This window comes from Schistosoma mansoni, chromosome 2, assembly GCF_000237925.1.
Source record: "Schistosoma mansoni strain Puerto Rico chromosome 2, complete genome".
NCBI lineage: Eukaryota > Metazoa > Platyhelminthes > Trematoda > Strigeidida > Schistosomatidae > Schistosoma > Schistosoma mansoni.
In genome coordinates, this window is record NC_031496.1 from 34,418,463 (window position 1) to 34,444,538 (window position 26,076).

Consider the following 26,076-nt stretch of genomic DNA (forward strand, 5'->3'; position numbering starts at 1 on the left):
ATCTCTCTTGGTCTTCTTATGTCTTACTGTTACTGAAGAAAGTTTTCCGTCTGGCTTACTACATAGAGAGGCTACATGCTACCGGGATTACTCAACATTTACTCTTACAATTTGTCAATTCTTGCATATTACCTATTATTCCTTACTGTTCTCTGTTATTCCTTCCCGGGCTTTTGAGAAAAGACTTTACTGTGTTGAGGATATTGTTGAAGGTAGTTAGCAAGGAGTGTGGTGAATCTTTTAAGGTCATTGTTAGGGTTAGACATCTAAATTCTTGCAAGCTTATAGCAAGTGTTATCTTATCAGATGCTAACCATCCAATTCATTCAAATCTTTCTCCTTGTATATCTTCTGGTAGGATGAGACGTCAATACAATAAAATCCATGCGTGCAGGTGAAGGCTTAAAGCTCTACAATACATTATCTGGCAGATGTACTTCGTGACGAACAGGTTGTTAGAGTTAACCTGGTCAATAACCTGTGTTCTTAAACATGTTCGTAGTTGAAAAATTGTTTAGCTCCAAACATCTTTTCACTTTTTTCTTTTATTTTGTAAAAGAAACTTGTTGAAATACCTCGTGCTTAGAATTCTATATTGTACCAAGATATAATATTGAATAAAGCTATTAATAATAACCCTTTCATTTCCGCAGCTATTTGACTGGTCCTTCTGGTTTTCCAGATTGTAGGGGGATTCAAAATACCTACGTGTGATGATTAGAAGTATTTGAACCATTATAAGAACTGAGAATCCCAGAAATAAAGCAATTTAACCAAGAAGAACCAGATGAGCACGAACGAACGTATTGTATTTGGAATTGAAAATCAGGTAGTCATCAAGTACAAAAGAATAATTCGTTCATACAAACACCACACTACTTTAATCGTCACCCACGTTGTCAGAAGGGAGACCAGCCACGTGCTTTCTGAAGAATCTCATCCTTCACCATGAAACATCATAACTCTTGTGCATGAAAATACTTTTACTACGGAGACAGAGTTCAAACGGTTGAAATGTACATTTATGGTTAGGGATTTTTACTTACTACATACACACATACATGCATACTTACATACGCCTGTCACCCCTCGTTGAGGAGTGCGGGCCACCCACCAGGATGCTCCATCCAACTCTGTCCTGGGTAATCCTTTCCAGTTCTTTCCAGTTGATATTCATCCTTTTCATGTCTGCTTTGAGTTCTCGGCGCAATGTGTTCCTTGGTCTTACTCCTTTCTTTTTCCCTTCAAGACTACAAGTTAGGGCTTGAATCGTGATGCAGCTTGATGATTTCCGCAATGCATGCATTATTCACCTCAAGCATCTTTTCCTAATTTCCTCCTCAGTTGGAAGCTGATTTGTTTTCTCCCACAGTAGGATGTTTCTGATCGTATCCGGTCAACGGATAGTGAGTATCATGTGTGGACAATTGTTTATAAATACTTGTACCTTTCGATAGTGGTTGTAGTAGTTCTTGAAGTTTTAGCTCCATACAGCAGAACTGTTTTGATGTTTGAGTTGAACATTCTGATTCCGATGTTGGTTGACAGTTATTTTGAATTTCATGTTCTTCAACTGTAGGATTGCTGTCACTACTTTGTCAGTCCTATCATTTACGTCTATATTGGATCCTTCTTGTTAATCGATGATTCTGGCACCTAGGTACGTGGAAGTTTCCGCCTCTTCCAGCGTTTCTTCACCAAGTGTGATTTGGTTGGTTCTTGCTGTGTTGTATTTGAGGATATTGCCTTTTCCCTTGTATATGTTGAGATCTACTGATGTAGAGGCTTCTGCTACACTAGTTATCTTCATCTGCACCTGTTGATGTGCATGGGACAGAAAGGTCGAATAATCAAAGTTCAAATTGTCTAGTTGCATTCAGGTTGTTCATTGTAATTCGTGCTTAAACAGGCAATCAGGGAGACGAGACAAAGAGGGAAGAGAATTTCGGATTGGAGAAGGCAAGTAACCTAATTGTATTTAATCAGGCATTAATCAATATTCATGGCCAGATAGAAATTAGCTACAGACATTTAATGAATAGGATAAGATGTGTACACATATACGCTCATCTGGAAACAGTCGGAATAAATTAACCATTAAGTGGCAAGGTCAAAATGTGGTTTAAGAAGAATGAGTAGATTGCCTTGTCCGGAAGCTAGAATAAGCTATGTGGGTTTAACATGGCACGTAACGCTACATTATTCCATTGACCTTCCGAATTTCTTAGTGATGCAAATATGATCTTTCTGATTCTCCATGATGTGATCCGGTGAGATCCATGTAGCTTTGTGTATGTGTTTGTGGGGAATATCGCGCCTCCTATAACACTTTTGTTGAATGCACATAAATTTGCGAATCTGTCACCATTCTAGTTACTTTCTCCCAGTTTGTCCATGTCGTTCCATGATATCTACATATCCGGTGTTGTCCACTACGATTTTGGCACTTAGGTCTCTCACCAGGATGATCAGGTCCTTTCCTGAGCACTGCGTCATGATCGGCAGCAGTCTTCCACAGGGCTGATTTTATCATCGTCGTTTCTATCGTCGGTAAGTAAATAGCACTAGGTAACATTCATTGTGACCCCCTTCTTCTTTGTTCTGAAAGTTGCTTTGATGATTCTGGGTTTATGAGATTCCTATCCTATAAGTGAATTACGTGCTTCTTTGGACAGCATCAGAGAAACCCCCTGAGTCTGTGGAGCATTTTCCTCCTCGTGACTGGAGTACAGAATCATCTCTCTCTTATCTACCCATTGTTGAACAGCTTGGGTCAAATATGTTTCACTGATTCCAAGAACCACCAAGTTGTATATCCTCATTTCGGCAGCTATTTGATAGGTCCTCTCGATCACCCACACTTTCCGAACATTCTATGCCTCTATACAATTGTTGCTCTGTTTGTTAGAAGGGGCGTCAGTCTCGTGACTTCCGAAGGATGTTGGCTTTCATCATGAGGCGTCATAATTCTTAAGAATGAAGATCATTCAACTCCCGGGACAGAGTTTAAATGGTTTAAATTGTTTATTCTGGTTAATGTTTTTTCTCAAGGTTGTTTTCTACGATATGGGGTTGATAACCGTGAATCCAACTCTCCTCCTTCATTCAGTCTTGGGAATAGCAGTTACACATGAAATGCTCTAGGCGAGGTTGTTAAAATGTGTTTCGGGTGTTTATCACAGGAAACTAACGGAAATGAAGAAGTACAGCTGATTCTTTTCAACAAAAATCAACGGCATACGGTAATACCCAAGAGTGTGGCAATGAGGTGGTAAAGAATGATTCTAGTACTACTCCACTTTGAATACATTAGTATTTTCAGTCCAATCCTTCTACGTGTTTTTGATAAGGAAGCAGGAGAAGCGACTCAAATTTATTTTTCAGATCGTTTGCATGGATCTTGAACTTATAAATTTTATACAGTTTTAAGTTTCCTTTAGTCGCAAAGGTCATCAATATACCAAGACAGAATATTTTTACAAGTGAATGTTACTATACAACTATAAATACGAATATGCAGCTTAAGTAAATGATTTTGTCGAAAGGAAAATTTTCATAGCTGAATTATCTCTATTTTTATTTGATGACACAATGAGTTATTTTAATTATCTGTAATATAACTTCGTTTATAAAAAAATATCAGTTATATGAAAGGATTTTAGACGTAATTCTGATAATCTAATTTGTTACCATGATGCAAGTAAAATAGTTGGATATATTAGGTAATTAGTGTCCGAAATTTTGCCAATCTACACCTTTTCGTATTGAATAAGTAAACGAATTCATCTCCTTATCATGTGGCATATTGGGAAGTTGTACTTCTATTGACGGTAACTGCCAATCTTGATGTAATTTTAAACGGTTTTCTAATACCTGATGATACTTGTAAGCTGAGAAAATGAAAAAAAAATTAGTTTGATATGTTAGTACATAGTATTCAAGGGTGTGACTGAAGAATGTACCATTTACACAAAATATTCAAGAATTCTAGGGTTTACGGGATCTTTTATATTTAACATTCTAGATCAGAGAAAATAAACAGCACAGAGTTTCTGTAACTGGTGGAGATAATACTAAACGATTTATCCATAACAAAGATGTTCATCATCTGTAGACAGCGGCTATGAACGTCTGGCTTCAATGAATTTGAAGGATCTAGTGATCTATTGACGTGCTGCTCAATGGCTAACTGCGAGCCACTTTGCTAAACGTTGAGGAAATCTAGACAACATGTGTTAGTGGATAATTATTTTTGACCCTAAAATTACAAGTAGTTTCAAAAAACTAATGGTGGGAACTAGTGGGAATCTGTTTTGTATTTTTGCGTGGTTCTGGCGCCACATCACCAATTACAAGAAAAGAATGATAGATTATTATCCAGAAGCTTGGTCTGGAAAATCAGAAGGAGGGCGAAAACTCTCCAAACTATTTCATCAGTCGCTTAAGTTCATCTCTAAAATATAAACCCTCCCAAACTATGGTATGGCACTATCAGCAACAAGCTAATGTGGGAGACAACAAACCAGATTCCAGCGGAGGAAGAAATCAGGAAGAAGGAAGTGGATAGGACACACGTTGAGGAAGTCACCCAACTGCGTCACAAGACAAGCCCTCACATGGAATCCTGAAGGTCAAAGGAGAAGAGGAAGACCAAAGAACACATTACGTCGAGAAACGGAGACAGACATGAGAAGAATGAACAAAAACTGGATAGAACTAGAAAGGAATGCCCAAGACAGAGTGGGTTGTAGAATGCTGGTCGGCGGCCTATGCTTTATTGGGAGTAACAGGTGTAAGTAAGTAAGTAAACTATGGTATGTAAATCACTAAAAAAAACAACACTTACTCAATGGACTAGACAGCCAAGGTGTTCCATGTATTTTCTGGTCGTCTAATTTCATTGTTGACTGAATTCGTGATTGTGTACTGGCTGATTTACATAAAATATTTTTTTTGAATCCAGCCCAAAATGGTAAAATTTCATTGAAAGTTAACCTAACTGCTTCATCAAATAAATTTAAACTTATTGGACCTTTATGATCAGTTTGACGATGTATTCTTCCAACTAATCGATTAATAACTTCATTTGGTAGACCAATCTGAAAATGAAACGAAATGAATGATTTATTACCATTACTATTAGTACTTAGAAAGTTTACTCAATATGAAAGGTAGTTGCTACTTAACTCTAGTTACATTTTTACACTTTACCTGTATCGATCTACACCACTAAAAAAATCGATAAAACAGAGAGGGATATTTTTAAGAGAATGTTCTTGGATGTATACTAAGGAGTTGTGTAATTATATATTTTAAAGTCTAACCTGGTCAAAGAAAGACACATTATTCATGCTGATAAGTCAGTAGTTATAGATGTAGCTTTTAGTGCGATTAGTAGACAGAAATACAGTGGAGTAATGATTTTCTCATGTGGAAGTACTGGGTTGATTTTTAAGATCAATGAGATCCCCTCTCGATAGTATTCAACAGCATCTTTCAGCATAATTTGGCAGTAGACAATATAGATTAATTACATTAGCTGTTCTGCAAATGTACCAGTTTCGTATCATGCAGTTACGAATCCATTCTTTGATATCATTTACAAGAATCACTCAATCATTCCAAGTAATTTACACACAAACTTACCTTATATCATGAAGGCTATAACTGTGGTGTGGTCTACTTATATCTATATAAGTAGTATATGGTGTTGGTCAGATATAGAATGTATTTTGGCAGAAGACCGATGAGGAAAGAACTGAAATGAAGCGCAATCGTTTGGAAAATGCATGAACAATGGAATTAGAGAAGAAACAGTGAAGATTGAAACAACTGGTTGTTAATTTGCAAATTGACTGTTCATTGTTTGGTTATCAGAATTTACCGAGATAGTCTGTAATGTTTGTTAAAATACATTCGATTGTCCCCAACCGGTGTTTTGTTCACTACTTAGAACTCAAATAACTCAATGAGTGACTTATTCTATGTTCAAACAAATAGATAATACTTATAAAGTAAACTAATGTTCAGAAAACCCTTTCTTCAAACATATAATTTATCCATAGATTTACCAGTCAGTAGTAATATATATGGATTGTATAACTTTGGAACTGAACTGTTGGAAAGGATTATTATGGTAAATCACATTTTTATCAGTCGGGCACATGTGTACATCAATTTAGGTTTTGGTACACTATTTCATCATAGTGATTGTTATAACTTGTGGACCACCTGGATGCACTGTTAATGTATAATGTGATAAGACCGCCAATAAGAGATCAGCGAATTATTGATCGGACCAAATGACACATGGAAACCATACGAGTAGTCTAGAGTACTTGCCGGTCCTGCGTATGCCCAGCCAAGCCAGTTAAGTCCAGAACATCAATAACAGCCTCGGCAATATGAATCATTATTCTCAAACATACTAAGTTTATATACCAACCAGACAGACCACATCGTACCATAAAATAGAAAATAACATTTGTACAAGATTTGGCCAAATGTGGCTGTGAATAGGGGGGACAGTAATTAATGGACTAGGGATAACTCAAGAATGGTAAATCGTATAATAATAGTCTATAAATCAAAATAAAGCTCATAATAAAAGGAACATTAATATGAATACTTAAGTTACCTAACAATTATAAAATAGGAAATATACGTATCATATTGGTCCATAAATAGTCCTTAAAGTTACCATTCATAATTCTTTTCGGGATACAACACTTAACTTACTTGAATTTGTGGTGGACAAACGGATTCTAAAAATGTTTGTAAAATACATAAAACTTTCTTCTTTATTAAATTGTGTTCAACATGACCCCGATGAAGTTCCTGTAATGAAATTAACATTTAAATAAAAACTATTATTAAGTAGTATTTTAGTGTAGTCTACTTATATCGATATAAGTAGTATATGGTGATGGTCAGGCATAGAATGAATTTTGGCAGAAGATCGATAAGGAACGAACAGGTATGAAGCGTGATTAGTACGAAAATGCATGAACAATGGAATTAGAGAAGATGGACTGATATTTACAGAAGAAACAGTTAAGATTGAGACAATTGCTTGTTATTTTACAAATTAACTGTTTACTGTATGGTTATCAGAATTTAGTGAGATAGTCTGTAATTTGTGCTCAAATAGATTTGATTGTCCGCACGCGAGTACTTGTTCACTACAGTATTTCATATATGAACATATAAAGAAAACTATACAAAACTATTTCATAGGGAGAATAGTTCTTAATGATTAGTATCATTTTGGAAAATCATTCGTTCCCTTTTGCAATCAAATTCTTAGCTTTAAGATTTCATATATTAACATCGATATAAATATGATTTATTCAACTAATAGAAACTAATGTAGGACTCCTCAACAGTGCGCATCTACGATCTCGCTTCGCGAGATTCCAACCCAGGATCTACCAGTTTCGCGCTTGAACGCTTAACCTTTAGAACCACTGAGCCGGCAGACATCCTACGGTGTTAATATCTAACTTCAAATGTCTAGCTTAAATTAACTCATGATTTAAACTATAAAATTACTAAAAATCTCCATAAGAACCCCCGTTCTAACAATAAAAACTGATGTGAACCGCGAAACAAGAGGCCTGAACAAACTACGGAAGCTATTTTTGGGGACCTTATTTCATTCAATTCAAAGCTTGTATAATTGTAACATTTACTTTTTCCCCTGGTCTATTCTACAGATCATGAGCTTTCGTTTGATGTATGATTCACTGACATAGCATTTTCTATTCCAAAACTATTGTAATTTAGACGTAACCTTTTGTACTCTATTTTCTACTCTAATCCCCCAGTTTTGGACATAATTGTATTTTTCTAATTATTGTACGTTGTGGTCAGCTTAGTCATCTATTTATTCATGTAACTTTTCACCCTAATCTGAATTGGGAATTCGAGTACTAGATCGGGGTTGGAATAAAGTGATTAGTGTTCCAGTTGTCCTTGTCTTCTCTCTCTCCCTCGTGCTTGCTAGCCAATCAGGTGATAGAATAGTTTTCGTCTCTCTGCCCCCCACATTGAACTCACGCATACTAGCCACAAGGTTAAGCCAATCAGCCTATCGTGTCAAGGTCTTAATCTACATTAGACAAAATATACTTGTCACTAAAGTGGATACACAGATTAAAGGATGTAACAAAAATTAACTTACTTCAAAACGTAAAATTTCAATATGAAATATAAAATCTTGATCAATGAATGGACAATTTTCTTTATATCCATAATCCACTAAATATTGATAGAAAAGTATTAATTTTAAATCAAGCGGTTGAAAAGCAGCTTGTTTTAATAATTTTGTTAATTCTTCTTTATCTTCTAATGTTGGTCTCATTTTGATAGAAAATTTCTAAATTTATAAATTTAGTCAATAAATAGAAATAAATGGTCAATGTAAACCAATGATCTAATGTAGTTTGATTATTTGTACAAACCTTATCATATTTGACATATTATCAGAAGGGTATTTTGTGTGTGTGTGTGTGAAGATTTAGTATTTTGTGGGACTCTGTAGCAGTGCGCATCCACGACCTCACCTCGCGAGCGAGATTCGAACCCACGATCTACCTGTCTCGCGCCGGAGATCCTGAGTTCGGATCTCGCGAGGTGATGTCGTGGATGCGCACTGCTGCAGAGTCCCACAATAGGACGAAACGGCCATCCAGGTTTTCCCTGGTGGTCTAGATTCAATTGACTCACGCTTTCAAATATTTGACATAAACGGTAAAAGTATTGGGAAATGTTGATCTTTGAACATTTGTCATATTATGATTTGGGAGTTATTAAGATTGTTTTCTCACGACCCTATAACCTAGAAAATTGACGTTTTACAATAAGTTCAACATGGGGTTCGGTGTTTTGTTCCCAGGAATAAACCGTTTAATGAAATGGTAAAACGGAGTTGAGAAAAAAAAAGAAAATCAGTAAAATCAAGCATGAGACCACTAAATAATTACTGCTGAGTCTAGGAGTAGAATGCTAAATAAAATTATCAGTTCTATTGATGAAGTTGTAGTGAGGTGAATAGTAGAGATGTTGGTTACCCAGTTGGGATCAGAGCAACAATGGTAGTCAGTGGTTAGAGATGTTAGATGACTAGTCCAAATATTAAGTATTAATATGATTTCTTTATTTTTCTATTCCTTTATCGCATTTGTTGACTTCAAATCATATTTCCTACTGTCAGTGATGCTACTTTGACTTCAACTTCTTTGTTATATTGTGTTGATATGAATGAAGTATGGGACATTTCTGCGATATATTAAGTTGTTTATAAATGACTGACCGACCATAAAATGCAACAGATTGATTTTTACTAATATAAATCTGAATATATTTACCATTATTTGTGTAATGAACCTACTTTCACTTGGTGTTGTTTACTTGTATCTTCCCATTGTTATTTAGGACTGCAATTGACCAGTCTCTTGTTGGCATATCTGCGGACTGCCTCGATATTGCCTGAAGTCACAAGCTTTATATGCAATGATGGATAGTGGTGAGCAGTGGATCCAGGGCGCGCGTTTGGAGTCTCAGAGTGAACACCAACTCTGAGATGGAGGTACATCCAGCTGACGAGTCTCAAACAGGACAACGAAACGTGCGTCCTGGATTCCACTGCTAGCCACTATCTATCAATGAATTTAATCGTTTTCGATAAAATCCAACTGTAAATTATTCATATGATTCCAGTTAGTAACAAAACAATTTCAGCTATCAATAGGTTAAAAACTTCTCGATTCATCTGTTTCTGCTTAATTCAAACGATATAAAATCTGTTTTAAATTTTCTGAATTCGTTATTTCTTTGATGATTTCTTTTTGTATATTAAGCTTACTACTTACTTATAATCAGTAGCTTATTTTATGTTCGGTCATGCCAAGGACATGAATTACACACTGCTGAGGAGTCCCATAATAGGACGAAACGGCCGTCCGGTGCTTCCAGGTTTTCCATGGTGGTCTAGCTTCAATTGACTCATGATTTCAACTATGAAAATACTGAAATCTCCACAAAACCCCTTCTGAACTATAAATTATAATCGAAGATTGACCGGATATAAACAAAGTAATATTATCAATTAATTCCTTTCTCTAGTTGTATTCATACTTATTTCTCCAATTTATTGTGTTTCAGCTTATGTACTTTAGACTGTTTAACCTAATTCACTTCCGTTTGTCATTATTACTCGCTTGTGCTATCTTCTAAGTGATAGTACGTGTTGTAAATGTTTTCTACTCACTTGAAGATACGCTTCCGTTTTAACTACATCATTCACAGCATCATTAACTCTTGAATACCTCACGAATGGATTTCTTTAAACAGTTGTTGCCTACAGTATTTTACAAAATGGTGTCGTTTTATAGATACATTTCAAGATTTTACAAGTAACCTCGACAGTTGGTTTAGAAGCCTTGAAAGAATCCTATGGATGACATAACTCACAACAGAATTTCACACCTATCTACGTACAGGACTTCATCAAAAGAGAGTGAAAATAGAGATTTAAAGTTGAAAAGTGATTAAGCAGTGACTTGTAGAATTCTTTAATACATTTGCATAGATAATTGACATCCATTTATTTTGTTTTGCTGACATTTCTGGTCTGAAGAATTTGGTCATACTGTAGTGTGTGCTATTGATGTCAACAGATATAAGTAGTATGTATCATCAGTCGAAAATGAAATGCCTGACGGTAGAAGGTTGAGAAGATCGAAGAGAAGAGAAAGAGGACAAAGAGTGGTTGGTTTGGAAACGAAAGAACAATGAGATCTGAGGCGATTGATTGACGATTTGCAAATGAAGTATTCACTGTATGGTTTTCAGATTTTACTAAGATGTTCTGCAATTTTGTCTCCGAATACATCCGATTGTCCCCACGTGTGTTCTCGTTCACTACAATACTACTAATAATGTCACAGTAATTTTACGAGTTTTAGTAATTTCATACAGAATCATCCTATGTATATATAGTGTACCGTTACATGTTCTTTCTCATGATTTTAGTATATAGCTGCATTTTTATTGCGGAAACCTTGGTCATTAAATTTTTTTAAAAGAATGAATATGACCTCTTAAGAATGGCTATATTAAAGTACACAGAAACGGAGGGCGGAAACATTCGGTTTTATAAATTTTACCTTAAATCATTTATTTATTATTTATTTGGACACATAAATATTGGTACAAAGGGGGCGCCAGATATATATGCGCCACATAAAAAATTGCGATTTTATTTAATTGTGTGAGGGCTATGATACTGTCTGGGTGCCCAGACCGAAGCAGGTGGTTTTCTTAGGGGGCCACACCCTGAGCCTTTGACCTAAAGGTCTGACCCACAAGGCAGTGGAGCATCGTGAGGAGATGCAGTCCCATGGTAGCTGGTGACCAACGATTGATTCATAGGCCATTTGTTCCTTCAGGATACTGTAGCCCATGTACACCACTGGTTTGGAATCAGGGTTTTCCAACTCCCCTAGGTGGACACGCCATGTCTACCAACCCGATTAAAGCGCCGGATATTCGCTTTTCGTCCTCTCAATTTCATAAACAACAGTAATGCCACGAGAAGGCAGTGAGTAGTACTTCCCTGGCAGAGGCTGTATACGTGTGGCTGTGTGAGAGCATTTCGGGACGGAGAGCTGACTTTCCCCACTCTCGGCCGTTCGAGGGCATTTGGGGGCGTATCCTAAGTCATTTATTACGTATTCAGTTCACGAAAATGTTTATAGCATCAAAAAGTTAGATAATCAGACCATGGATAGAGGCTTTTAGCTGAAAAAGTTCTGAATGAATAGTGGACAGGAAATTGATAAACATGATAGTTAACTGTTCAAATAAAGAAAATAAAACGTTTCAGGGTTGATTAAAAATACTATGAAAACATTCAATAAACAAGAAATAATATTACCTGTTTTGTTTCCACAGTCTGATTGAATGTTTTTGGAGTTACAACTAATGGGGCTAAGTCTATTTCAGACATTTGACAAAGTTGGGGCACTGATAAACCAAGCTTTTTAGCTGTTACCTAAAGAAGAAAAATATATTCAAAGATTTATAAGAGAACAAACATTTGGTGTAAATTCAATTTGATAAATAGTTCATAAAATGAACTGTTTAGTACAGGTCTGGTTTATCAATACAGGAAGTTACTATGATATCAGTGATATTTAGTGGCTAAACTTGGATCGGAGTATTGTGTTGAAGCTAGAAATGTCAGTACTGAGTAATTTGGCCTGCATTAACCCTCGGTTTTGAAGAAAAGTTTACATTGATTGGTATTCAGGAGGTACTAACTTACGCCTGTTACTCCTCATGGAGAGTGGAGCATCGACGAGAAATTTCTGATTAGCTCTGTCCTGGGTCATCCTTTCCAGTTGTTTCCAAGTGCTATTCATTCTTTTGATGCCTGTCTTCGATTCCCGTTGTGATGTATTCCTTGGTCTACCTCTTCTGTTTGCATTCAGGATTTCAAGTTAGGGTTTACTTTGTAATGCAGTTTGATTATTTCGACAATATGTGTCCTACCCAACTTCAGCGCCTTTTCCCACTTTCATTCCCAGCTAGAGGTCAGTTTGTTCTCTGCCACAGCACGTTGTTGATGATGGTGCCTGGTCAACGGATCTGGAGTATCCAGTGTAGACAACTGCTTATAGATACCTGTACTTTTCTGATAACTTAATACAAACTTCAGGACAAATAAATGGGCAGTGGACCTTTAGCTAACTGTCTTTGTCACTTAATATGGTTTAAGTAGTACACAAGTGTAATTCAAGCAGCTCTCCGAGATTGATTTCTGTTTGTCGTTGCATAAACAACTGAAGATGATTCAAAAATATGACACTTATATAGTGCAATCAGAGGCTTTATCGCTCTGGCTTAGATTATGCGACTATGGAAATAGAATAAATCAACTAGATACTGACGTTCAGTTTGAGGATATATCTTCACAAAAGGATAAGTACATCCAGCTGACGAGTCCCAAATTGAACGAAACGCGCGTCAAGCTGGATTCCACTGCTAGCCACTATCTATCTTTGCTCAGCATGCTTGTGAATTTAGGCTATATCGAGGCAATACACACAGTATGCACATATGCCTATTAGAGACTGACCAATTGTAGTCCTAAAAACATCAATGGGAAGATCCAAACAAACAATACCAAGTAAAAGGATAAGTAGTTTAAATCAAAAGGTTAACTTACATTTAAAAATTCATTAAACAAGGAATCAAGGTTGTTTAAATGATGATCTCGGAGACCTTTTAATGTAGCTGATGTTGGACGATCTTTTTCTTGATCTAATCGTTTAATAAACTTTTCTGGCAATTCTATTGGCTTTTCACATGATTTACGTAGATAATTACTAACAAATATAACAAGAAAATGTTTAGTTTTCTTTGTACTATCAATGGCGGGACTAAACTTTATGGACGAGCCAGTCAGAAGCTTTCGCAGGTTTTCAAGGTCACGGCGCTAAGTTCGGTACCTGATGCATACATACGATCAATTTACAGTGGATTTTAGAGTAGACGTGATAATTCAGCGTCTAAAAAAGAAGTGATTATTAAGAAGTTCCTATACTTGTGACTGTGGTACTCAAATGACTTTTTTCGCTCGATCACGATTAAGGTTAACACCCTAACCCTAAACCCTAACCTTAAGCCTAAACCCTAACCCTAAGCCATATCAACAACATTGAAGCTATGTGGTCAAGGCTAAAAGAATTTTTGAGACCTTATCACGGATGAGTTCCTGTACCGCATGCACTATGATTTTAGAACTTCTGAACTTATATCTGACCTTGAGAAGTTTTTAAGCCATGTAAAAGAACAGTATCCGCTTTAATTTTTTAGTTTTGTATAGTATATTTTTACTGTATCCCAACTGTCTTCTGATTGGCTAATATTTCTCAAGGTCGTTTAAGATTCATTCAAAGGTCGTCCATAAAGTTTAGTCTCGCCCTATCAATCAGATCTTTGTATTTCGAGAGTTGGTGTATAGCATTAGATGGTGCTAGACTCAGAGTTTATGGTTGTTATTAGTTTATGCTTACTATACCTACAACGTTAGTATAGCAGACCACTCAGGAGGAGGAGGAGGAGGAGGAGGAGGAGGATGAAATTCCCTTAGTTTTCAACTAGATTATTCTGTGATATAGCTGCTTAGTTAAATATTTTGTTTGAAGAAAATTTATTAGTTTGTCTACTTTTGAACTAAAAACATCTAAGATTATTGATTAGATGCTTTCTGAAAGATCTGAATGTCCCTAGGTTTGATCACTGGAGAGGTTGTGAATGCAAACTGTTTGAGAATCTTATGACAGGACGAAATAGTTATCTAGTGCTTCCTGTTTTCAAGCGGATATCAATCTGTAAAAAACGAAACGATTAAGTATACTAAAAGATGTGGGATTAAAAGTGACTCATTTAGAACTATGGAATACATGCAAAGATATATGGAGAATTGGTCCTATGTTAACTCTTTTAGACTGTATGAGTTTTATAAGACGTTTAAGATCAATGTTTTGAGAAACTAATATACCCATTTCTAAAAACTAATCATTGTTCATCTTATTCGCTTATTTGTGGCTCAAGAAGAAAAAGATCCTGAAAACTTCAACGATAAGTCTTAAATCTCAGCATCAATCAATTTGTCAATAAAAATAGGTACTTGAGAGCCCATCTAAGGGATAGTTGGATCAGTCTATCAAATATCAATCAATAAACCTCTCACGTCATAAAATTTGAAAGTTTTAAGATTGTTATCTAATCAGTCATGGACTCTATTGTAAAACAACAACTCATGAGTCAATTGAAGCTAGACCACTATGGAAAACCTGAAAGCACTAGACAGATTGGTTGAAGTTAGACATTAACATCATTAGATACCAACTCAATGGTCTAGAGGTTAAGCGCTTGCTTCCGAGACTGATAGGTCCTAGGTTCGAATCTCGCGAGGTGGGATCGTGTATGCACACTTCTGAGGAGTCTCACAATAGGACGAAACACCCATCCAATACTTCTAGGTTTCCTATGGTGGTCTAGCTTCAATTGACTAAAATTACTAAAAATCTCCATCAAAACCCCCTTTACTGATAATAACTTCTTTACAAACAAATAATCTGGGTAACTTACTTATAAATATAATTTGCTTTATTGATTCGATATTTAAGTTTTTCTATATTTAATTGATTTTTGGACATGATTAAATATTGATTTACTTCTAAAATAAATTCTAAATGATTTGATGGATTATTATTATTGATTTCTGATTGATCCAATAGTTTGATCCATTCATGAAATAATGAAATTAATCTATATATGTATATTGTTGATATGGTAATATGTAAATGAATATAAAGGTTAATGTATAAAAACAAACAAACAACAGTTAATGAACAAAATTGCAGTCAAAGTAATATGTAGATGGTTATATCTTAGTGAAGACATAAGTACAGGTAACTTTCGGGACCTATGAATGGATTAAGGGTGTTTTGTACCGGTTAGAACTCATCAGATGAATGAATCTAGGTAGATAACATGTGTTATATCCTAGTGAACATGAAAGTATGGGTAACTTCAGGGAACTATTATAATGGACTATGGACGTTTTGTACCGGTTAGAACTCATCAGATGAATGAATCTAGGTAGATAACATGTGTTATATCCTAGTGAAGATGTAAGTACGCATAACTTCCGGGATCTATTAATGGACGATTATTATATATATATTCTTACTGTTTAACTATTGAGTAGCTCGATTGTATGTATCTATATTCCTCATACTATAAGCTTCGTTTTGACCTATGAATTGTCATTATACGATTTAATGTTCTCAAATTATGTTCAGTTTATTGATTATTGTATCCCATGTTCACAACCACATTTGTCTTGATCTTGTACAAATATTATTTCCTATTTTGTGGTGTGATCTGGTCTGTCTGTCTGATATATAAACAGAGTATGCTTGAAATAAATGATTCGTATAGCAGAAGCCGTCATTGGTGTTCTGGACTCAATTGGAAGGGCTAGACGGACAAGGGACCAATTAGGACGCTAGACTGATCATACTGGTCGAACGTCATTGATTTGGCACAGTGTTAAGACTAGACAATTCGTATTCCGATTGGTGGATAATTCAAGTGAAAAAAAGCCGGACATAAGACCACAACAAATTGGTATACTGCCTTGTTCTTCTTTTATAAAGTCACAACATAGATGTATATTGTGAGTTTGGTTAAGATGAAATCTTATAATCCTTGTGATATAAATGAACAATCGAACTGTTTGCTCGTTTCCCTGAGACAATGCAATCCATAGTCTAGAACAGAGATAGGATATATCATATAGTCGACTGAGTAATCTAACTGGGCCATTGTTCTAGATCACATGGTAAACACGGGTACAATCCTCGATTAACAAGGAAGAATCAGATTTTAGACACAGGACAATTTATTCACATAAAGTAGAAGAAGTCCATGCACATTCAGTCCAAAGCAGAAATCAGTGGTAGAAATAAATTCACAATAATAAACGTGTCAAAATATTTAGCTAAGTTGAATGTTTATTTGTCTTCGCTCACTGATCAATCATTACTTTGGCTGGACAATCCCTGTTCATTGAGGGACGACACATTACTTTGACCACTACCAGTAGATTTATTTCAGTGGGATGTAACTGGTAAAACGATAAATAAATAATTGTCCAATATATACCAAAACCGAGCTAACAAGCTGATTAGTTGTGGATATAGCTGACCAAAAGACATCATGTTTCATTGTAGAAGATTAGATCTATTCTAAACAGAGTCTTAATGAGTGATAAAATTCTAAATGTAATTCCTAACCTTAACCATCAATCGTAAATCATAATTCTAATTTCTCACACTGGTTTATAACCGTCATTTAGTTCTAGTCATTAGGTGAACAGTCCTAAAGTCACTTTAGGGTCGCTCAAAGATCGGCTATAAATTATAGTCTCATTGACATTACATTCATCTATTTGAGTTCGATATTTGTTCAGGGTACAATATTCTTGTAATAAATCAACATGAACTATGCTCAGAATGACATGTAGTATGTGATTTAACTGTAAGTATTTTCCATATATGTGATTTCATCCTAATTAATAATCAAAATGGCTGTAGGAACAACATGTAATTAATACATTTTCGACTAGGGTCGTTGCCGTGTTTTGGGTTTAATAAATCTTCCATTGTACCAGTCTTAGTGTTATTGTGGTGTGGTCTACTTATATCCATATAAGTAGTATATGGTGGTGGTCAGGCATAGAATGTATTTTGGCAGAAGATCGATAAGGAAAGAACAAAAATGAAGCGCAATCGGTACGAAAGTGCATGAACAATAATAATCAGAGAAGACGGACTGATATTTGCAGAGGGAACCGTAAAGATTGAGACAATTGATGGTAATTTGCAAATTAACTGTTTGTTGTATGGTTATCAGAATTTAGTGAGATAGTCTGTAATTTTGTGCTTAAATACATTCGATTGTCCACACGCGAGTTCTTGTTCACTACATTATTACTTCGCATCGTGGGAATTACAGTGGTTCCTTGTTCTTTCAAGTATTAGAATAGGCAATGGGGATACAATACAAATTTACCATTCATAAATTATCTTTGTTTTTCCATTTTATATCAGTTATGATTGAGTTATGTATACATTTTAATTGCTTACTTATGTTGTTTAGCCATCAGGTGCTCGATGAGTTATGAATGTGTAGAGTAAAAAAGAGTATTAATCTGCTAACTTTCTTCATCTTTTGATTCAATGGGCCTCATGACTCAATGGGCCCTAAGATTCTCTGATCAATAACACGGGGTCACTGAGACATTAATTTACTGGATAATGAGGTCACTGATCCTATAGGAAATAGAGTCGAATAAGTCAGTACTCTGACATGGTAATATAACTACTTCCATCGTAAACAGTCTGATCATATATATCACAATACAATTCAAAAAAGTATGTTCTTTTTAAGGATAGTACCTTCACAGTATTTTATGTTTAATAACTTGAATTCATTTTATTGCCTTAATATAATATAAAAACCTCTATTCAAGGTTTCGCTATTTATCTCCTTATCTATCATTGAAACTATTATTGCTTTAAATAGCATTATGTTATTAGTGATCAATCTATCTAGTCACATGAAAAGACCATATTTTATATTCACTTAGTATTGTTTGTTTGAATCTTCACATTGATGTTTAGGACTGCAACTGGTCAGTCTCTAATTGGCATATGTGCATACTGTGCGTATTGCATCGATATAGCCTTAATTCGCAAGCATTGTAAGTAAAGATGGATGGGAAGATTCAAGCAAACAATACTAAGTGAATTTAAACTTCACCCCATTGCACAAGCAAGTGGCTATCAGGACTCAGTGGCTGAGTGGATAACGTGGCGGCGTTTGAAGAGAAAGGTACTGGGTTCGAGTGCCAGAGTGAACATCAACCCTAAGACGCAGGTACATCCAGCTGACGAGTCCCAAATAGGACGAAGTGCCGCGCGTGCTGTATTCCACTACTAACCACTATCCATCTTTACTTACAAATTTTATAATTTGTATTTTGGTTTACAAATTTTCTAAATAAAAATAAAAGTGAAATTACAATATTCTACTTATATACTACTTACAATTTATTATCAAGCATAGATTTCAAATTGAATAATACTTGATTTGATCTTCTTCTTGATTGTAATTCCATTTGATTTTCTGTTTGTTTCATGATTTTAATTTCTTCATCAGACTAGGAGTATCGCGAAAATGAAAAGTCACATGTAGAGCTTTCTGATTGACTAATTACTACACTGTTGCTATGTTTAGCAGTATTCTAGAATTTTCAGGAAAACTAAAGGACTTCTAAAATAATATAAAAACCCTATATTTCTTGTACATAAATGAACCTTTGGAGTAAAGTGCTTCCCGTATATTTTGTGCCTTTTTTCTCGTGTTCAAGTCACTGTGTAGTTCTAGTTTGGGGGTTTAGAGATTGACTTAGGATCCGAATATAGCTTTCAATTAGCAAAACTTATCACACATAATAATTTCTGTTCTTAATTTTGCTGTTTACCAGATATTTAATCTACTTTGTTGTATATCCCCAACTACGTTAAGTAATTTTATAGTCATTTTTAAATCACCTATCGCTTTCAATGTTGAATTCACGTGACACTCCTAACCAGAAGGCACTAGACAGTCCTAGTATGGGACTTCTTAGCATTTCACACCAACGACTCGGCATACGGGACTCGAAACTAGCACCTTCTGCCTCGAGCGCGAACGCCTAACCTCTAGACTACTGAACCGGCATCCATCGGTGTAAATGTCTAAATTCAACCAATCCAAAATATTGCGAGACCATCTTCCATTGCTTTTGATAAGTAACTGCCCCACATCCGATACGGAATAGCTCCACTAGTCACGGTTCCTCATCACAACTCCGAGAATTACCTCTCGCGCAATATCGTGGATTGGTTCGAATTTAGACATTAACATTGTTGGATTCCGGTTCAATGGTATAGAAATGGGAGGTGCTTGGTTCGGATCTCAGGTACGGGATCGTGGATGCATATTGATGAGGAGTCCCATACTGGGGCGAAACGGTTGTCTAGTGCTTCCAGGTTCTCAATGGTGGTCTAACATTGATCGATTCATGATCAAAATCAAAACTCAACAATATCCACAGCCCTATACTAATGTTGAATTTAAATTGTAACAGTTTTTTATAGTTCATTACTCAAGTTCCAACTGCAATTGTCCTTTTATAGAAATGTAAGTCTACCTACCGATTGTTTTCAACTACTACCAAGTACCGTATATATATGTACATATATTTCACAAGGAGGATTTATTTGATAATCGACAATGTTGAGCCCAATGCCTTATCAGCGTTTAATTACCAATGTTAAGAAGGTATCCAATGTACTGAAAAAGACCTCAAATAGAACAAACCTCGGTTAATTTAACTAATCCTGATACCGAACTATCTTGTTTCTGAAAAATAAAAGACAATATTGAAACAAAACATTTATAAGTTATTGAAATATCTGATACTAATAAGCAAACAATGCTATTCGTCTATTGAGATAGTGGAGAAGATTTGTAGCTCAGGTGGGTGATTTTGATGTAGGTTTGTTCTCTGAGCTGGATGGTTTGGTCGTGGAGCTTTCATCGTCCTTCTGAACGAAATCATCAGCACAAACTTCGAGTAGAAGTGAAGAGTTTGAATTTATTCACATGTGATTCACAGCTTGTCCTATGCACCTCGATGTTGATTGGTTTTTTATCGACCTTAAATCTGTCATTGTTTATTTCTTTGTTTTGGTTGTATCTCCTATTGGTTTGATTTTTGTTCCTACTTTTATGCATCAACATCGAGATGTACAGGACAAGCTGTGAATCACATGTGAATAAATTCAAACTCTTCACTTCTACTCGAAGTTTGTGCTGATGATTTCGTTCAGAAGGACGATGAAAGCTCCACGATCAAACCATCCAGCTCAGAGAACAAACCTATTCGTCTATTCATTAATTTTAATGGTATTCTATCGATCAAGTTGTAATACAGAGTGCAATATTATTAAGGTTGGTTGATTAATCTAGGCACGAATCGCTCAGTTGAGAATTATACTGTGAAGATGGATGGCAAGGGTTTAAACACTATTGAAAGTATTAGTTCTATCAAGACTGATCGTACACCTTGCTTATGTTCCACATAATGCAGATAGGTTTGTCTGACTTCCTGATCAATCACTGTATCACAAAATCCAAGAATTAAAAAAATTTAGGTCTAGTTTTATGGTCATACTTTCTAAACTGCATTCTAAAAATGTCTCTTTTGAATAGTAAAATGGTCCTTTCAGTTTTTCGCTGATAATCGGCTGGTTCTATAAGTTATTATAATTCCACTCGTCTAAAATACTTTCCTTTGATTCAATCCTCGGAGATGGGGGCGCACTGTTGAGGAGTCTCGTACTAATACGAAACAACTGTCCTGTACTTCCAGATTACCAGTGTTTGTCTAACTTAGATTGGTCCGTGATCTCAATAAAATTCAACTATCTGCACAACCACCATACTGACAAATGTGTATGCTGTATGTTATTTCCAATGATATTTACCAGTTTAGTCGTACGTGCTAAAGGATATGCATTGAAAGAAGTGGAAGAAAGTTTATTATTCTCTGAATACATTGCATAGAAATTGAGACTAAGAGGTGGACGTTCATCCAAAAGCGTTGTTATGTATCATATACCTAATAGTGGATATAACATTGATATTTCTATGTCCTTCAAAATAATGAATAGCCAAAAACTCTAAATCCACTACTTTTCGTCTAAGCTATATCTGAAAATAGTAAATCTACACAAAACCCCTTCTGACTATAATCATATACTCACTAGTGACTGACTTCGAGAGATAAATCCTGGAGTTCTAGTGAGAAGCAGTAACCAGTGGAGTTCAACCACGTCTGTTGTGAGATAGTAACTCACTGAATACAATTGGTGAACGGTTGCTTAACTTCGTGGATTGTTTGAAGCTACGCATTACCACTATTGGATGCTGGCTCAGTGGTCTATCGGTTAAGTGCTCTGGCGCGAGACTGGTAGGTCCTGGGTTCGAATCTCGCGAGGCGAGGTCGTGGATGCACACCGCTGAGGAGTCCCACGGTGGGACGAAACGGCCGTCCAGTGCTTCCAGGTTTTTTCTTGGTGGTCTAGCTTCAATTGACTCACGCTTTCAACTATGAAAATAATAAAACTCCACAAAACCCCCTTCTGAAAGCCATATCTATTGAAATGCTTGAATCTGCCATACGTAATCAGAAGGATAGTGTAGTCAGCTTGCACTACCCTGGTAACTTCAGTATTCAAAGATTGACTATGTAGCATTTGAGTTTAGATTCTTAATTATAAATTCATTCTCTTCATTCAACCTCATTCAGTCCATTTATTGTAGCGGTTATAACTTATAAAATCACTTTTCCAATAATATATCCCCATGCTTCTTAAGAAATTTTCTTCTAAACTATTCACATTATTTATTTATTCAAATTATACAAACATTTCTTATGACTACAGAATATTTACCGTATCTAATTTTTATTGATGCGAATTTCTCTGGTATTGTGATATATATGCTACTTATGTTGACAGATATAAGTAGTATATAACATCAATCGAAAGTGGAAAACCTGATAGCAGAAGATTGAGATGATCGAATCAAAAAGAACAGAAGAAGAGAGTAGTTGTTATGGCAACGAAGGAAGATGAAGTTTGAGACAATTGATGAATGATTCTCAAATGAAAGAACTCTGTAATTTTGTATTAAAATACAATTGGTCATCCCCACCTTTGTTTTCGATCACAACAGTATGAAACAAAGTATGTACATTAATTTTAAATAACAGTTGAATTCAAGAGTCGATCTAAGCTAGAACATCATTAAAAACCTGGAAGCACTGGACAGCCATTTCGTCCTAGTATGGACTTCTTCAGTGGTGCTCATCCACGATCCCGCACACATGACTCGAACCCAGGACATTCGGTCTCATGTTCTGGCATTTAAAGGTGTTATTATTGGGATTGTGGATTTTCACTGCTGCGGAGTCCCGCACTAGGACGAAACGGCTTTCCAGTGGTGGTCTAACTTAGATAGACTGGTGAATTCGACTGTTGAAATACTGCAATCTCCATTAATCTGATTACAGATAATCTTCAATAAATAAGACTCGTATTCCTATATTGTAAGCAGTTGAAAAGAACCATGAAGTGAACAAATGTATATCATTCTGTTACAGTTATTGCCCTTACTATTGAAAGTTGTGTAGGTCTAAGAATATAATATCCTCAAAAATTATAAAGTTATCTTTAAGTGTATATCTATGTATTATACTTTAGGTTTTAATGCTTCACGTTGACGTCTTCTTGCAGCTAGAATAGCTTTTTTTCGTTCTTTTTCAGTTATTCTAACTTGTTCTAATTTCATTCGAATACGTTCTTCTTTTTCAGCGGGTGTTAAATGATCCCAACTATTTGAACGTTTCAATTGATCAGTTGATGTACTCTTTGGTGGACTTGAGAAATAAAAGAAAAAGGTTTGGGAATTCTTTATTATATGGTAATGTATATATATATATATATAAGCTGAACTTTGTAATTATAAGCAACAGTTAAGTTCAATTGAAGTATACCCTTTGAAAATATACGATTATATCATTGGGTTAGTAGTAAACTACGTTTGTTAATAATAGTTCATCGTTCATAACGGTTAGGTTACCCTAGATTTAGGTTTTATACTAGTTGGAACTCGTTAACAATCAGTATCTGTCAGTTTGAAAGAAATGATGCTCCTTAAGCAGAATATAGATTTTGAGGTAAAGAAAAGGAATACTAAATTATTCATTGATTTGGATAGTTGGGATATGTACTGGATAACTATGCTATAAAGGCTAATATAGAAACAGTTTTGAAAAAGCTCAATATAAAACGGAGGCATCGGATCCACCTAGGTAAACCTGACTGCTGGGATGTCTTGTAGTATCGGCTGTTATGTTAAGCCCATATACTTTATTCTAGCTACTGGCCAAGCTAATTCTCCTGTATATTATTAGTCATATTTTGATCTTGTTAATTATTCGCTTATTAACCTTGACTACCTTTTTATATGAGCGTATATGTGTATGTACATTTCGTATCTTATTCATCGTATGTCTGTCATTCACTTTTGTCTGACTATAAATGTTGATTAACGCTCGCTTAAAGCGAGTTGGCTTCCCAGCCATCTCCATTATGCATCATCTTTGCTTTGCTCGCTAACATTTGCTCATGTGCTCACAGCTTTCTGGTCTGCATCATTTATCAATAAAAATGTAGTTGTCGCTTCTTTTTGCTTTCTGATATTATGTACCGTTAAGACTTGTACCACAACGGTTATCAGGGTGAACTGTTAATGAAGCACGGCACTACACACCAATTGTCTTCAGTGAGTTCCTATCTCACAACAGACGTGGTTTGAACTTCACTGATCACTGCTTCTCACTAGAACTCCACGAAGTACCTCTTGACATTTTGCAAATTAAGTATTTACTGTATGGTTCTCATGTTTTATTAAGATGCTCTGTAATTTTGTATTCAAGCTTCGATTGTCTTCACTGTGTTCTCGTTCACGACAATGTGATGGTTAATAACCTGAACGATCTTGGCTAGATCTATCTTCAAGTAATTTATTTAATTAGAATAGAATTATTTATTCAATTACATAATTAGAAAACAATTTACAAAACAGAATAATTAGTAATAATAATAATTCTTCCGGTGATATTGATCAATGGTTGATCTCAATTGGAGCATCTATGATCATTCTAACGACCGAATTCATAACTTTAAAATCTTATGGAGAGGGCTTAACTATAAGAACTCTAATAGTACACGTTTTCAATGCTAATCAATTTGTGTTAAGATGTGATGATCATTAAAACCTATTGATAACATCAGTTTTACTTCTTACACTTAATTCTACTGGTTAAGACTTAGTTCTCAAAAACTTATCTCTAAGTGATTATTATGAGGGATTAATTATATAAGTCGGTGAATTGACTACATTCGTTAGTTAAAGTAGTATAGTGCTATTGTGGTGTGGTCTACTTATATCTATATAAGTAGTATATGGTGTGGGTCAGACATAGAATGTATTTTGGCAGAAGACCGATGAGGAAAGAACTGAAATGAAGCGCAATCGTTTGGAAAATGCATGAGCAATGGAATAAGAGAAGAAACAGTGAAGATTGAAACAATTTGTTGTTAATTTGCAAATTGACTGTTCATTGTTTGGTTATCAGAATTTACTGAGATAGTCTGTAAGTTTTGCTTAAATACATTCGATTGTCCCCAACCGGTGTTTTGTTCACTACACTATGATAATGTAAATTATGTTAATGGATTAGGCTGTTGACTACTGATTGTTGAGCATTGCTTAGTTCAATTTAATATAATCTGACCATTGGTCAGTGTAAATAAAACGAATCGAAACTAATGCATTCAGGCATCTTTATTTTGTACTACATCTTCATCTGGAGTCTTTGACATGTTTTTTTTACATTGAATCATATCAGTTTTTGTTCAGTTATCATGATAGGTAAGATGGTGGTTTGTAAGTATTCTACAGAAAACCCTGGACCTAGGTTTCGTGCTACTTGGCACTCGTCAATAAGGCGTACTTGTACTCTTGAGGGAACTGATGATCCTTGATATAGTGTACGCAATGTCAAGTCACCTAGACTAATGACCACACTGCAACTTGAACGATAGGATTCGATCTACACTAAGAAAGACCTGACATATATGACATTGATCACTGCCTAGTGATCGATCAATTATAAATATCATGGTAGGTTGTTAGTGAGTTGACTATTAATATTTAGATGTATTGTTTTGTTAAGATCACTTTAGTCTGTAGGTACCATTAAATGTTACTCCAAATCCGTGACGAATATCGTCTAGAAAATAAAATAATCTTTTCAAAATCCAATTCATCTGAAAAAGAACGATTATTACCACGAAACACAGACAATTTATTGTATGTATCTACTTACATTTCTATTGGTTTACGTCGTACTATTAAATTAGAATTTTCATCCAAGAGGATATCAAAATCATTTGGTGACTTGGGCATCATATAATCTTCATCCTTACTTTTATGTGCAGCACTGAAATTTTATAAAAAAAAAGGAAAAAAAAATCAATAACCGTTCACGAATTTCCCAGTAAAGTACTATCTGTACATTGAAGTGAATATTGATTGCAGAGGTTAATTTAAGAGGAAAAAGTGATTATTTAATCAATATTTAATAAGAGTTAAAAATGTTTTTATCAGAAGGGGTTTTGTGGATATTGTAGTAATTTTATATAGTTGAGGTCATGAATCGATTGAAGCTAGATAACCGTGGAAAACCTGGAAGCACTGGACGACTGTTTCGTTCCATTGTGGTCCAGCTTCAATTGATTCATGATCTCAACTACT

The 26,076-nt window shown here is 35.4% G+C and overlaps 2 protein-coding genes across 2 annotated transcripts in view; both read right to left on the reverse strand.

Annotated features, from left to right (window-relative positions):
• Window positions 1-3,726: 3,726 nt before the first annotated feature.
• Smp_159330 (hypothetical protein) lies at window positions 3,727-18,781 on the reverse strand (the record flags this gene model as incomplete). The annotated part of the gene is made up of 6 exons (XM_018796455.1): window positions 3,727-3,890; window positions 4,847-5,099; window positions 8,183-8,362; window positions 11,939-12,055; window positions 13,232-13,391; window positions 18,690-18,781. 6 exons carry the CDS (start codon window positions 18,779-18,781, stop codon window positions 3,727-3,729), a joined length of 966 nt encoding a protein of 321 aa, XP_018650666.1.
• Window positions 18,782-22,944: 4,163 nt separating this feature from the next.
• Window positions 22,945-26,076, reverse strand: part of Smp_208040 (hypothetical protein) — a gene marked incomplete at both ends in the record, with an annotated part of 17,929 nt that continues 14,797 nt past the window's right edge. The window contains 2 exons of the mRNA XM_018796456.1: window positions 22,945-23,083; window positions 25,649-25,762. Coding sequence (XP_018650667.1) covers window positions 22,945-23,083; window positions 25,649-25,762 — 253 coding nt within the window. The remainder of the gene's footprint in view (window positions 23,084-25,648; window positions 25,763-26,076) is intronic.